This window comes from Hippocampus comes, unplaced genomic scaffold (assembly GCF_001891065.2).
Source record: "Hippocampus comes isolate QL1 unplaced genomic scaffold, H_comes_QL1_v1.1 scaffold67, whole genome shotgun sequence".
In the NCBI taxonomy this organism is placed as follows: domain Eukaryota; kingdom Metazoa; phylum Chordata; class Actinopteri; order Syngnathiformes; family Syngnathidae; genus Hippocampus; species Hippocampus comes.
The window spans coordinates 1,117,752-1,132,430 of record NW_017805221.1 but is presented as its reverse complement, the minus strand read 5'-3'; the positions used below and the strand labels follow the sequence as shown (position 1 = coordinate 1,132,430).

Sequence of the window (14,679 nt, the reverse complement as noted above, 5' to 3'; positions counted from 1 at the left end):
GGTGGATCTTTGGAAAAAGACATACTCCCTCCCCCCATTTGGTAGCCCACCGCAAAGCTAAAATGGCCGCGTCCAATTATGAAGTGAAACGTCACGAACCCGGAAGTTTTTACGAATCTGCGGAGACTTGTCGGAATGGCAAAGTAGGGTTGGGTTCGTCTCCACAGAGCAGTCATCAGTGTAAGTATGTTGGCATCATGTCACACGCTTGTGTAAACTGTTATTACGCTTGCCATCGAAACTGTTTGGAATGTTCTACGCCGTCGTGCTGTTAGCATTGTGAAACGGCTTTTCCCGCCCGGGTGCTGACTTTCACTTCGTTTCGAACCCGTTCAACAATATCTGCTTTGTCCATGTGAGTGACCGCTTGTTTTACACTGAAGCGATTTTTAAATCGACGTTGACCTAAACCTAGTTAAGGCAAAGAAAAATCCGGCGGAGTTCTGCATAGTTTTGATTCTAAATACATGTACACTCATAGGGTGCAGATACACAGCCTGGCTACTAAAACACATTTCAGTGTAAAACCTCAAATTTGCTTTGCAAATGTTATATCGTTCCTTGTACCACATTGCTGCCTATCCCGAACTAAAGTTTCTTCGTGCATACAAAGCACTAAAACCAGAAATAACGAACGTCAGCGTGCACTGAGGTAGAAAAAGCCTTCCTTTTTTTGTTTTACTTGACTTCTAGGTAGATTAATTGAACTGTACTTATAGCCTACTATAAGTGTAATCGTGATGCACAGAGGTGTTGTTACATTTTTAATTCTTTGCTCAGAAAAGGTCAACTAAAAGAACACAATGTACCTGAAAAGGCAGATGTTTTCTTCCTGCAGCTCTCTTATTAAAATCTCAATTTTCGATGTACTTGGTGAGCTCGAGAAATTCTGTCACACAACATATAGTTCACATCCAAGCTGGCAAGTTCTCAACTTCAGTGTATTCCTCTGGAGTCCATTGACTTTTCCAGCATTCTCTGTTTACACCTTCATGCACGCCTCGAAAGATTCTCCATCATCACGACCATCTTGTTGACCACGTCTTTAAAAAAAAAAACAATCATGTTTGGGGGAGTAGGGAGGTTGCACAAGTGTGCTCGGCCAAGGACTGCCAGATGCTGAGGGGATTTTGAGCAGGCATGCTGTCCTGCCCCAATGCGCTCCTTTTCTTGCGCACTAAACAAAGAGAAAGCCACAGGATGTCTTAGGATTTGAAATATATCTTTTGTGACACCAGTCCTGGAACCTTTATGATACTCTCTCCTATATTATCACCATTTTTTTGGTCTTGCAGAGCAACGATGTCTCCCGATGAGCTGGTGTACTTGGGAGTCCTAGCAGCCTCCATCCCGCTTGGATTCCTTTTCCGTTACCTCAGTGAGTGTCTTTTGGAGTCCTTCCTTGTTTTTGGACAGTTGTAATCTGTCTAATACAATTTGTCCAGTGGCGTTTCATTGTTCACTGCTTGGCAGGAGATGGGAGTTGGGGTCTTGATGATATCGTCTTTTGGTTTCAGGTCCTCCTGTAAAGCAGGGGGCTGCCATGCTTCTGGGCCTCTCCATTACTATCGCCACCTGTCAAGTGCACACCCTCCACTCGCTCGTGACGGTGATCGGAACGTGGATTATTATCAAGAGTAGCTGGAGGTACCTGGAGTAGTTTATTTATTTATTTATTTATTTATTTTTACATTTTTATTTATTTTTGTAGACCACCGGGATATAGTGGAGTCTCAAAATATTTGAGAAGAGTAAAATATAGCACATGATTTAAAAAAAAAAACAAAACAAAAACAGACCATGCATGTAGCAAAATGTGTTCTGTTCCTTTTGGCCATAATTCTACGAGGAATGTTTGGCGCAAACACGCCACTGCTCATCAACCAATGAACACCATAAGCTTAGTGATGACAGCCTCATGCTATCTTCAAAGTAGCCGTCAGTGTTCGCGCATAACCATCAGGCTTCTGTTAGAAAGCAAAACAATGTCATGAAAAGCCTACTAGAACATCTGAAATGCGTTTGTGGTAAATCAGAGGCTTTGTCCATGGTGGCATGTGTGTGCCAAGGATGTGGTTTATCTTTTTTTTTTTTTTTTTTTTTTTAAAATAATCCAGGCATTGCATCCCAGGTTTGTCTTTGAGTTTTTTTTTCTTGTTGTTTTTTTTCACGTGCTAGAGTACAGAAGGGTCGGATGGCCGGCACTTCATGAGTTAAAGTAAATTTGAGTGGGACTAGATAATTTTGAAGACAAGCGCTTCCCAGTTATAAGTGGGTGTGAACACTTGTGCAACCACATTATCCGAGTATATTTGGACTTCTCCCTTGAAAAGAAAAAAAATCAGTGGAGGTGTGTAGGTTGTAGGTCACATTAATGGTGTAAAAAGTTTTTCTTGGACTCTTTTTTTTTTTTGTCATACTGTAAACCCGATGTTTGTAGAGCGACTTTTTATACCCACGACAACTTGTTTTGAATGACATTCCGGCCTCCTCCTGAGCACATTCTTGTCTGCGCATAAAGGCTGGCGCCCGCGTTGAGTCTCGCCTGGACTTTTCTCTACCTCCTCTTCTTCCGGCTGGTCACGTGGTTCAGTTTGTCAGCGCCGACACCTTTTGCCAACGCCGTCCAGCTGCTTCTCACTCTCAAGGTACACGATCTCCCGCAAAACGGAATCCACAAGTTTTTTTTTTTTTTTTTTTGCCACTTTCTGCACTGCTTTACGTCTTAGATGGTGAGCCTGGCCAATGAGGTACACGGCTTCCACGTGGAGAAGAAGAAGGAAGTGAGCTCCTTCGGCAGGTCTTCGGTCGTTGCTCATCTGTCTCGGGAGCCGTCGCTGTACGACATCATGTCCTACAGCTACTGTTACGTGGGCGTCATGACAGGTGGGGACACGAGCTCGTGTCACTTGTAAGAGGATATGTGGAAACATTTGCATCTTGTCCTGTTCATCCTGTTGAAATGGCTTGACGCGTGACTGTTAACTGTTCTCTCTCTCTCTGTCTCACTCTGCTACTATCCAACATCGCGTGAGTCCGTACACGTATGACACGTATTGTAGTTAAATAGTACCAAGTAGAATGTAGAGGGCTGAACAATTCATCAAATTCAAATTGACATTGCGATCTAGTAGAAGGCAAGTTAAGGGGCTTAAAAATTTTTGCAGTACCTAGTGCAGAGATGAAAGTCCTCCGGATTTTCCCGGAATTCCGGGTTTTTCAAATTTTTATGAAAATTTCTCCGGAGAATTGAGGAAAATTTGCATAATCCGGATATTAGTTGACAACATTGAACGAAGACGCGTTTGAGTTCGTTGTATTGCTTTCACGAGCTTAGCCATATTGAGACACTAACACTAGTAACAGTAAAGAGATTTTTGTTTGTGTAATAATGACAGAAGGCATGATGGCGTTTGACTCATGGTTTAGTACAGGGGTCCCCAACCTTTTTTGCCCCACGGACCGGTTTAAGTCAGACAATATTTTCAGGGACCGGCATTTAAGGTGTGGCGGAATTAATACAACAAAATAATATGGTATGAGCTGCATGAAAACTGTGGTGTTTTCGAAATATAATAATAAACACAAGGAGCGTCTAATCTGGTCGCAACACTCTTATCGTTCTGGTAATGTTTAATGCCTTCAAAATACGATACAACGCAAATTCAAAGTGCATGAAAATGGCGACTCTCCACAGCCCCGAGCTTGATTTTCTGCAATCAGACAGTCTCACACACACACACACACACACACACACACACACACACACACACACACACACACACACACACACACACACACACACGTTTATTTATTTATTTATTTTTTCCCGGAATTTTCAGAAAAGTCCACTTTCATCTCTGCTAGTGGTCGTAAAAAAATAAATAAATAAATAAAATAATAAGAAGAAGAAATAATAAATACATTGAATCACTAATTTGCTGCACATTTAATCCGCAACCTGCTTCCCATATTGTAAATAAAAGTCCGATATTTAAAAGCAGTTACAAACATGAATAAAGCGATTGAAAAGCAAAGTCAAGGAATAAAACAAAAAAAAAAAAAATCTTGCTGAGAATACGGAAAGTGCAAATCATTCAAGACCAAGACTTTCAAAAACATGCTTTTGAAATTACCCTGAAGTATCTTACTCGTAGCTATGGGAAGATGCGACTCGCCTTGACACCAGGATTGGAAAACATCGACACTTTATTGGGATGCTTTGAATCTTTCTTTCTTCATACTCTTCCTTCTGATAATCAAAGAAACCAGCAAATCGGGGGTTAGCGTTTGCAAATCAAGGTGCTGAGGAATCTCACGACTCCAGCGGGAGTCGCGAATAAACTGTCTTTCAGTAACAACCTTCCCATTAATTCGTGTCTCATGAGCATATTGAGGGGCGAAAAAAAAAACAATCCCAATTTTCAGTCCATTATTTTTCAAAATGGTTCAGCCCTTCTGTTGTAGCTCTACTCTGCTGCTGTTGTGCTCTTCCCCTTACCCAAAGTCATCGTTTTCTCCATTTTGCCCTTTTGTGGTTTCCTTACCTGGCATCTCCACTGTTCATTCACGTCTATCATTGTCCTTTCATGATCGCCTGTTCTCACTCTCTCCGTTCCCCCCCCCAAAAAAAAGGCCCATTTTTTCGCTTCCAAACTTACACCGACTGGCTGGAGCAGCCCAAACCGTTGGCCCTGCCCGGCTGGGTGCCGTGCCTGCAGCGGCTGAAGCTGGTGCCCGTCTACGGTGCGCTCTTCCTGGCTGTAAACTCCGCCTTCCCGCTGGCTTATGTCCGCACCCACCAGTTCCTGGATCACAATTTCTTTTTCAGGTGACTTTAATTCTTTACACTTCATTTGTTGGATTTTACTCTTCTCCTCTCTCTCTCTCCCCTTCTCTCTCTCTCTCTCTCTCTCTCTCTCTCTCTCTCTCTCTCTCTCTCTCTCTCTCTCTCTCTCTCTCTCTCTCAGACAGAGCTCTCAGTATGACGCAGACATCATGACCTATGTCTGAAAATGTGTTGTGAAATCCTGTTTCCAACACCCTTGTTCTTGTCCGTCTCCGTCACGTCAGGTTTTTCTACATGGTGGCGGTGTTCTTCGCGTTCAGGATGCGTTTCTACGCCGCCTGGTGCGGCGCAGAGGCCGGATGCATCAGCGCCGGTCTGGGCTGCTATCCAGAACGGGCTCAGTGCAAACCGGGCGGAGGACCCACCGTCCGCTACAGGTACCCGAAAGTGGTCGTCTCCCAACCAAGGGGGTTCAACGGGGGTTCGATCACCGGCCATTGCAACCTTGTCCAAGTGTCCTCGCGCATGATACTGAACCCCCTCTTTACCGCAAATGTTTCTGTTTTCCTCAAGCGTCGACTCATTGGCCGAGGAGACGTACGACTTTAAGACCATCCAGAACATCGACTGCTACAACACGGACTTCTGCGTGAAGGTGCGCCACGGCATGCGCTACTGGAACATGACGGTGCAGTGGTGGCTGCACCACTACATCTACCCCAACGCCCCCTTCAAGTCCTACGCGCTCAGGTGAGGGAGGGAAATGTGTGTTTTGATTTTCTGCACTTGACAACATATGGCAAACGCCGCTTTGACGCTTCTTCGGATCGAGGCGGACTATCTCCCTCAGTCTGAGCATGAAATGACAAGTGTACTCTGTACTTAGGGCGGGCTGGACCATGTTCATCAGCGCCTACTGGCACGGCCTCCATGCCGGATACTACCTCTCCTTCCTCACCATCCCGCTTTGCATCGCCGCCGAGTCGGCCATGGAGGCGTCGGTCCGCGCCCGGCTAGGCCCCCGCGGTCAGAAAATCTTCGACGGGATCCACTGGTTCCTGAAGATGCGAGCCTACGATTACATGTGCATGGGCTTTGTGCTGCTCAAAGCCTCCGACACCATCAGCTACTGGTCGTCCATCTACTTCGCCGTGCACGTGCTGGCTGTGGGCTGTATGATAGTGTGCGGGGTCCTCGAGGGAGCCAGGCGAGGAGACAAGGGGAAGACAGATAAGTCCAAAATAACACGTGACGACAAAACTGAAAAACACCACTGAATGGGATGTCGCTTGACTCAACTGGAGGGACGGGAGGCGGCGTTTGCTCAAGACTTTTACACATCACACGTTTCTGGACATGTTCATTCTTGCTATGCGATACAAGTGACCCAGCTTTGAATTTTTCCAAGATACGAGCTGTCGTCGGGCTGATTTGGGTGGCGGCGAACTCAACTTAGCTCGACTCGACTCACTTCACAACATATATGAGTTTCATTTAAAAAAAAAAAAAAGAAAAAAAGAATTCAAGCTGTTTATTGCCACTCCCCGTTTAATCTACAATCAAATGAAACATGAAACAAAGAGAATGACTTAGCGTTGACTCAATCATCATAAAAATAAAAGTGGAGTGCCATTCTATCTATCTATCTGTCTACCCACCCAAACCCACTCAACTACCTACCTGCTTGTCACATTGAACAGCATTAAAGTCCAAAGGAAGGTTGCATGTTGTATGCCCCAGACGATTCTGTGATCAAGTACTGGTACTGCAATTCATCTGGATTGCACGTGTCTCTTATTTATTTATTTTTTGTTTCTGCATTTTTGGTCACATTAGCCCTGCGGTCACTTTTCCTGCTGTGGCATTCCCTGCTTTGAGTTCTACGCTGAACCGTGACGTGCGCCGCACGTATGTTACCTGCCATTCACATGGCAAAGAATGAAATTGCACTGATCAGTGTCTTTTGAGACGACGTCGGTTTAGCTGTCGCTGTGAACTGCACCTTGACAACACAAACACACCTGCCTGTTGCCTCACAGCAGTTTTTTTTTTCCTTCCCCTGTATGGAAATGGTATCCCACCACTGTTCATATCATCTTGTAAGGTCCCAACTTCAGAATTAGGAGGAATAAAAAGTCTACACACCCCTGGTCAAATGCCAGGTTTTTGTGAAATAAGCGCTTTGTTACAGCTGCAGCTGTTGTGAAAGCGCTATATAAATCAGGATGTATTTTATTGTATTGTAAATAACAACAACAACAAAAACGAGACCAAGATAAATCATTTCAAATCTTTTCAAAAGCAGAAGTAAAAACAACCCAGTGATAAAACGTGGTTGCATAAGTGTGCACACCCTCACATTACTGGCAATGTGAAAGCAGTCGCATTTGATTTCATTTTAAATGGGAGTCGGCATGCACCTGCCACCAATTAAAGTGCCTTTCAATAACCCCAAATTAACTCGGGCCCCCTCTTTGCCCCCCCCCCCCATTGAGTTGTGCGAGTTATTGATCACATCAATGGTGGAAAAGAAATTTGAAATCATTCATCTTGGTCTCGTTTTATATATCACCCAAAAAGTTGTATTTAATGCGTAATGTACATAGTAGTTGCTTGCCAAATCATTTATGTTGTCAGGACATTAAGGATTTTTATCCACAATTTTCCCTCTATGTACTTATTTATTCTTTGAATGGAATGAATTGTGCTCCATTGTTGCGGGTGAGAATGGGTTAAAGCAAACAATAGAATACAAGGAAGTGTGTGTCTTCCTTCAAAGAGAGTAAAGTCCATCGGAGGAGGGGAGAGACAATCCAGGAAATCCAGTTCCCTCAAAACAAACTCCCCTTTTTGCCTTCCTCTTATTTTGACTTGTATTCATAGTGACAGCCTAACGTTTGAGGAATGGACCCACACAGACCAGGATATGGAGACGATGAATACGCGGAAGGTGAGTCCTTATTCCTCCCAGCACTCCAATTGATTCGCTTGCCTGTCTCAAACCCTCCGTTGTCTCTCAGTGGCAGATTACGTGTACTCCAATGGCCAGGGCACGCTGAGATTAAGACGTCCTTCGTCTCGAGGGTCCAGCCGGAACTACCCTCACTTCAACTGGGACCCGGCAGCCACAGAAGGAGAGAGGGATGCGGATGTGGACGATGAAGAAGTGGATGGCGGCAGAGAATCGGGCCAGGAGCTTCGGGAGCTGCGCACCATCCCTCTGCCCATGGTGCTGAAAAGAGCTGTGAGGTCTGAAATTTATTTTTTTTTAAAGATAATTACTGTGAATTAAATCTCGTTTTGTAGTAAAGGTCAACTCCACATTTTCTATCGCCATGCGCATTGTTTTCCGTCTCCAGGCAGGTGCAGGAAATGCACGTGCCCGTCGCTTCCTCCAGGATGACGTCCTGGAAACAAAAGAAGCGCAAAATGCTCAAGAAAATCCGAAACGTTGCCGGAGAGTTCCTAAACTTTTTTATGCTGTGGAGGAAGTCTTTGCAGCAGATTGGAGGTACTCTACATTAACTATTTTGTTCAGTTTATTCAGTTTCCAAGAGTCCCGAGATTCTCAGAATGTCACATTTTTTTACCCCTGGCCCCCAATTTTTTTTTTTTCGAAATGACAGTCACATATTTGAGAGATATTTTACATAATTGGCTTGATTGACCGACCATGAATTCTCACTTGAAAATTTTGCGGCCATCCGGGAAATTTCTCACGATCCCAAATTTTCCCAATGAAATGAGATAGCTTGACACATTCACCACCGCCTTCCACAGTGAATGCATTTCGAAGCTAGCTCTTTACATTTCGATATTTACCGCAATCCCTTCGCGTGTCACTTCAGCTTTCCAACCTTCAGCACAATTCATACACGGCATCTTTTTTCACTTGGTCCCCTCAGGCAACTTTGGCGGCGGTGTCCAGTCTTACTTCCTGCTCCTGCGTTTCCTGGTGCTACTCAATTTGGTGTCTTTCTTACTGATCGCCGGGTTCGTCGTCATCCCCAGCATCGTCCTCCGAGCCGTACACAGCAGCCCCGCGAACCACACCGGTAAGCGCTCCGGTCAACGACGGGATGCACGTGTTGCGTACACGCTGCCTTTGCAAGTGCGCTTTGTTGAGGCCTTGTGCTGCATGCGTGCGTGCGTGTTTTGCAGGGCCCGAGGAATGCATGAAATATGATCCCAATCCTCAAGGCTTGGTGGCGTTCTATAACTACGTCCTTGACTTCCTTTCAGGAATGGTGAGAAACTCAAGCGACCCGAGGCAACTCGCTGAAATGGCAACGGCAGAGAACATTTGCAATTTCACTGAATACCAATTTAATGCCATTTTTTTGTTTTTTTTAATGGTACTTCATTGATTATTTGGATAACTTTGACTCTTGGTACTTCTTATTTACTTTAGTGCAGTGCTTCTTAATTGTGTTTTGTTATGCCCAACCCCCCCTCAAGAAGAAGAAAATATTTTGCACCCCCCCCCCAAGTACCCGCCGCAACTATCAATAGTATCATTTGTCTGTAAAATTATTGCAAGTACACCTCTGTAAAAGAGCGAATACTCCTTGCACGCTCTCTGACTGTGAAAGTGCTGCTGCCACCTACTGTACTGGATGCGCAATTACACTTTAGTATGGCCCCACCCCCAAAAAAAAGTTCCTCTCATATCCTTTTTGTGACATGTGCTGCGGCATAGGGCGGTCCGATGACCGAGTGGTTAGCGCGTCGACCTCACAGTGCAGAGGTCATGGGTTCGATCCCGGCTCTCCAAAAACATGCATGGCAGGCTGATTGAACACTCTAAATTGTCCCTAAGTGTGAGTGTGAGCATGGATGGTTGTTCGTCTCTGTGTGCCCTGCGAATGGCCGGCAACCGGTTCAGGGTGTCCCCCGCCTAGTGCCCAAAGACGGCTGGGATAGTCTCCACCACCCACCGCGACCCTCGTGAGGATAAGTAAGATTAGAAGATGGATGGATGGTGCTGCAGCATTTTTCTCCTTTCGGATATATACCTTTGCTCGGTAAAAGTTGGGAAACAAGGATGTAATGAGTTGTACACGTTGCTCTGTACGCTTTCTGACGACCAGTTCTCCCTGTGTTCAGGGCTTCATGGAGTATTCGTACTTGTTTTATGGCTACTACAGCAACACGCTGGTGGGCGACAGGAACTTCTCCTACAACATCCCGCTGGCCTACCTCTTCACTGTCGTCTTCTACTTTGCATTTTGCCTCATCTGCATCATGGCTCGGTCAGTCACAGAACAAACTCGCTTTGTGTTTTGCGCTCGCCATATGCGCGTTCATTTGACCGAACAAATAAACGCAATTTCCTCTCGAACTCGTCCCCCCCTCCCCGGCCGCTCTCATGCAGGATGGGGACGGCGGCTCGCATTGCCGTGGCGACGGGAGGCAGCGCAGCGGGCAACTACAGCATGATCGTGTTCACGGGCTGGGACTACGGTTGCCTGGGAGACCGAGCGACCAAGCTGAAGCAGAAAAACATCCATTACCGGCTGCAGGTCAGATCGGGACATGCAGACCACCTTTCGGGTTCATCAGTCGCTTACTGTCAAAATAAACAGAAGACAAAGAGAACTGCAAGTTGTGTATTTTAAGCAAGCACATCGGTTGGCCTTAGAAAAGGTCCACTTGGCTTCATGTCGAGGTGTCCAAACTTATTCCTTCAAGGGCTGCGTACAGAAAAATGGAAGGGTCAAGAGGCCAAAATCCCGTCTACACAATCCGAACCCTACCCCCCCCCCCCAAAAAAAAAAAAAAATTAGTTAGGTGACCATTTTTCAGTTCCCTTGAGGAGCATTGATCTGACCTCTTCATTAATCAGCGCTCGAGCACAAAGTGGAAGAAACTATTTTTGCTCCACTCAGGTGGATCTGGAGGAGCAACTCATGAAGGAGAGAGCAGCCTCTCTGACCTTGTCTCAGAAGGTCGTCTTGTACACCCTTCGCATCTTCCTGGGCTTTGTTGCGTTGGGGCTCATCGGGGCAGCCTGCTTCAGCATCTTTGAGGCCACCGTTTTCAGTCAGGTAAGCACTCATGACTGCCTCACGTGGTCCGAATTTATTGTAGGAAGTGTGACGGATTTGTTTTTTTTTTGTTTGTTTGTTTATTTGTTTTTTTGCCCCCATACAGAGGAGGAGCGGTCAGATCGGAATTCTGGGTTTAATTTTGGAGTATCTGCCGTCCATCGTGATCACCGCTGGTAACTTCCTGGTGCCGTTGCTCTGCGAGCAGATCGCCCTGGTCGAGCGCTATCGGCCCAGCACCACAGTCATCCTGGCGCTGCTGAGGTTTGGGCAGCATATTTGTGGACTTGAATTGTTGACGCCAGGATTTATTGTAACGACAAGGCAAAAATGATTATCCTTCACTCGATGGCAACACGTAGAAAGTGGGGGGGATGCCCGCCACACGGCACGCTCCTCGCCATCCCGGTTCTCGTCAAATGAATTTGTGTTGCCAGAACAACTAGACACCTGAAGATGTGGCTTTTGAGACCACAACGCCACAAAAAGGAATGATATCTGTGGCGTAAATATATTCATTCCATATGTTTCCATGATAAATGGCTATGGAAAGACGTTTGAGGCACTGATTTCATATCGGGGCTGAACGATTTTGAAAAGTCATCTCTCGTTTTTCTTTTCTTTTCCTGCCAACAATATTGCAATTGTGATGGAATATGCCATTCTTTTTTTTTTTTTAAGCCAAAATGTGTGGCACAAACATGAATCGAAGATGAGAGTACAACAGTCATGCAAGTAAATCTGTGGCTTTGTCAACATGAACACTTCTTCAGTGCTGAACTCATCTCGACACGATCTAAACCAATCAGTTGACAACTGCGTGCTACGAGGACTCCTTTTCTCGTGATAAAATTCAAACACCGGCGGCAATCGCGACAGTATTCCGTCATTGCGTTCTCTCATGTTCAGGTCGGTGTTCCTGCGCTTGGTGAGCTTGGGAGTTTTGCTGTTCACCCTTTGGGGTCAGATCAAATGCCAGGTGGACTTGGAGAAGTGTGACCTGTGTCAGTATAACCACGAGGAGTACCCGGTAAGCATTCACAAACGTCACACATCTCTCTCTCTCTCTCTCTCTCTCTCTCTCTCTCTCTCTTTTTTTTTTTTTTTTTTTTTTTTTTTTAACGTCAATACCTGTACTAATACTGAAGTCCAGTGCGTGAGCGCTTTTACCACTTCAGCCGAATTGTAAGCATCATACTGTGTTTGTGCTTGTAGGTCAACATTGTGCATTTTCTTTTTCATGTTTGTTTCAGTGCTGGGAAACGCGAGTGGGGCAGGAAATGTACAAGTTGACACTTTTCGACCTCATCGTCACCATCGGCGCGCTGGTGTTGGTCGAGTTTCCGCGCAGGTGCGCCGAAATGAATGGCGTCACTGTCTGTCTCACGTTTCCATTTTTGGGCGCCGGGGGGACTGCTGCAGTCTTTCGCTTGTGTTTGACAGGATGCTGGTGGACAACTGGTCCAACAAGGTGGCTCGATGGGTGGGGCGGCAGGAGTTTGTGGTGTCTGCCAACGTGCTGAACCTGGTGGATGGGCAGACGGTGGTCTGGACGGGGGCTCTCTTCTGCCCCCTGCTGCCCCTTATTAATACCGCCAAGTTTGTCATCCTCTTCTACTGCAAGAAGGTAAACCGCTTGACTCGTCTCGGGAAAGCCATTTGAGCATTGATTTGATGTCCTTGATATACGGCGTCCACTCGCTGTATCGTATTCGTACACTCTTTGTCCCACAAAGCAACTGACTAACGACAGTTTTGGGAAAGCTGACTTCAATTTCACAGACAACACCCGAGCCCCACATTGTTTGAAAAAAAAGAAATCACATTACTGGAATCCGTCAGACATTTAAATGCATTTTTTTTAACCGTGGATTTAAAGGCATTTATACTTGGGGCCGACTTTGCTTCTGTTGGCAACTTAATTCCATTTGCGTGCCGCAGAACAGCTAAATGCCGCTTCACCGTGCTTGCTTCGAATGCCACAGTTGTTCTACTAGCGAGGAAAAAGAGTCAGTTCCGCTGGATAGCGGGTGTCGGCTCGAAAGGGTTTCAATAGTCCAACCGGCTGCGTCGCGTCCCCTCAGGTCACACTCTTCGCCAACTGCCGCCCCGCACTCAAGACTTTCCGCTCCACCACCTCCAACTTCTTCTTCCTGATGGTGCTGCTGTTCGGATGGGCCATGGCCACTCTGGTTATGATCTACAGCGTGGCCGAGTGAGTCGTCGCCTTGGCTGATTATGAATCGTTACGTCCTATCGTGTCGTGTTGCCAAAAATGGATGCACAGCCGTTGTTGAAGAGCCACGTTTGGTTCTTCAGGATCCATCCATCTATGGGCTGCGGGCCCTTCCGCTTCTTCCCCTACATGTGGGCCATCGTTCCAATGTCTTTCTACCGCCTCTCGGAAGTCACGCAGGACTTTCTCTTCTTCGTTGGATCCCAGGCATTCTCTGTCCCTCTCTTTGCATTGTCTTGGTCAGTGAAGTTGCACGATTACACATCAACACATGGCCACAACATTACGTGCCATCTGAGGAGTCAATCCTAATGAAGTGTTTTTTTTTTTTTATTTTGCTGACAACCTCATTTATTTGTACTCGGTCCAAATCGGAAAAAAATATATATACCACTGATGAGCCAAATGTGAGGGTGGTTTGTTTGTTTTGAATAGTTTAACGTTGATGTACCATGGGTTCATGATTGTGTACATGGGCGTGCGGGAGCCTATCCCCGCCGTCTCCGGGCCGTTGGCGGGGTACACCCTGAACTGGTGGCCAGCCAATCGCAAGGCACACATGGACAAATAACCATTCGCACTCACAATCACACTTACGGATCATTTAGAGCGTTCCATAAACCTACCATGCATATTTTTGGAATGTGGGAGAAAACAGGAGTACCCGGCGAAAACCCACGCAGTCACGGGGAAAACATGCCAACGCCACACAGGATGGTCGGAGCCTGGAATGGAACCCCGGACCTCCGCACTGTGAGGTGGACTTGATCACCGGTTGTGCCACCCAACTTTTTCCCCCACATTCTGAAAACATGTTGGTTGAAAACTCTCAATAGTCTGTGGCTATTTTTGCCAATCGATATCTGTCTGTATGTGGCCTGTGGTTGGCTGGCGAGCAGTCCTGGGGGTACCCCACCTATCGCCTGAAGTCCAGCTCACCTGCTCACTAAAACACGCCACTCAAGAAATGTTTTGAAATAATTTTTGTGCTGGTGTACCTAATGTTGTGTCCATTGTATGCCTATTATGCAATCCTTCCATGCAAAATGATTCTTTTCGTTTTCCCCCCAACAGCGTAGTGATGTGTTATGTCATCGCTCTGGCAGCTGTTTATGGAAAAATTGTTACTTTGCTCAGAGCTCAACTCAAACAGGTAAGATGTGGTCACTCTGCACGTTTTTTCCTTGATTGGTTTGTCTATTTTTGTACCTTTGTGTGGTCCTACCACTTTTTTCCCCCCTCACAGGAGGGCCGTGACAAGCAGTTCTTGGTTAAACAGATTGAGAATATGAGTCGCCAACTGCAGATACCAACAAGAGACTTTGCGTGACTAACGTTTCCCCATTGCGGACTGTTTTATTGCAGTTAAGATGCAGATATTGATGATAGTTATGAAAAAAAATAATCATGTAAAATAAAAACTTATTTTTACATCATTTGTGTACCAGCAAGTCGGTTGAAGATTCATGATTTTGTGGTGAGTGTGAAATATTTATCCGTCCGTTTTGGATCACATCTGCCCTGATTACGGGTGGTGGGGTATCACGTGGCTTGGTTGCCACCCAATCCACACTCTGATTCATACCTGCGGACAATTTAGAATCATG

At 45.9% G+C, this 14,679-nt stretch overlaps 2 protein-coding genes across 5 annotated transcripts; both read left to right on the top strand.

Annotated features, from left to right (window-relative positions):
• The first annotated feature begins 84 nt into the window (after positions 1–84).
• mboat7 (membrane bound O-acyltransferase domain containing 7) lies at positions 85–6,298 on the top strand. 3 transcript variants are annotated; one of them, XM_019869040.1, is made up of 9 exons: positions 85–180; positions 1,296–1,378; positions 1,518–1,647; positions 2,522–2,648; positions 2,730–2,886; positions 4,636–4,831; positions 5,074–5,226; positions 5,363–5,539; positions 5,676–6,298. In XM_019869040.1, the coding sequence occupies exons 2-9, from the start codon at positions 1,303–1,305 to the stop codon at positions 6,064–6,066; spliced, it is 1,407 nt and encodes a 468-aa protein (XP_019724599.1). In that variant the 5' UTR covers positions 85–180; positions 1,296–1,302; the 3' UTR covers positions 6,067–6,298. The 3 variants fall into 3 exon arrangements, with proteins under 3 accessions (XP_019724599.1, XP_019724598.1, XP_019724601.1); XM_019869039.1 differs by having other exon boundaries at positions 144–184; XM_019869042.1 differs by lacking the exon at positions 85–180 and adding an exon at positions 206–355.
• A 745-nt stretch (positions 6,299–7,043) lies between these two features.
• Positions 7,044–14,508, top strand: tmc4 (transmembrane channel-like 4). Of its 2 annotated transcripts, XM_019869035.1 has the most exons (16): positions 7,046–7,739; positions 7,810–8,038; positions 8,149–8,300; positions 8,695–8,844; positions 8,951–9,036; positions 9,896–10,041; positions 10,164–10,311; positions 10,678–10,836; positions 10,943–11,100; positions 11,746–11,866; positions 12,090–12,187; positions 12,280–12,463; positions 12,921–13,051; positions 13,156–13,311; positions 14,147–14,225; positions 14,319–14,508. In XM_019869035.1, exons 1-16 carry the CDS (start codon positions 7,694–7,696, stop codon positions 14,400–14,402), a joined length of 2,127 nt encoding a protein of 708 aa, XP_019724594.1. In that variant the 5' UTR covers positions 7,046–7,693; the 3' UTR covers positions 14,403–14,508. The 2 variants fall into 2 exon arrangements, with proteins under 2 accessions (XP_019724595.1, XP_019724594.1); XM_019869036.1 differs by lacking the exons at positions 12,921–13,051; positions 13,156–13,311 and having other exon boundaries at positions 7,044–7,739.
• The last annotated feature ends 171 nt before the right edge of the window (positions 14,509–14,679 follow it).

Bases quoted from the DNA above. Each gene is read 5' to 3' on its own strand.
- mboat7 (XM_019869040.1), top strand. From the start codon at position 1,303: ATGTCTCCCGATGAGCTGGTGTACTTGGGAGTCCTAGCAGCCTCCATC. The intron at 2,887-4,635 runs GTGGGGACACGA...CCCAAAAAAAAG, and splicing joins TTACGTGGGCGTCATGACAG to GCCCATTTTTTCGCTTCCAA. The intron at 5,540-5,675 runs GTGAGGGAGGGA...CTCTGTACTTAG, and splicing joins TTCAAGTCCTACGCGCTCAG to GGCGGGCTGGACCATGTTCA.
- tmc4 (XM_019869035.1), top strand. From the start codon at position 7,694: ATGGACCCACACAGACCAGGATATGGAGACGATGAATACGCGGAAG. The intron at 7,740-7,809 runs GTGAGTCCTTAT...GTTGTCTCTCAG, and splicing joins AGACGATGAATACGCGGAAG to TGGCAGATTACGTGTACTCC. The intron at 8,845-8,950 runs GTAAGCGCTCCG...CGTGTTTTGCAG, and splicing joins CAGCCCCGCGAACCACACCG to GGCCCGAGGAATGCATGAAA.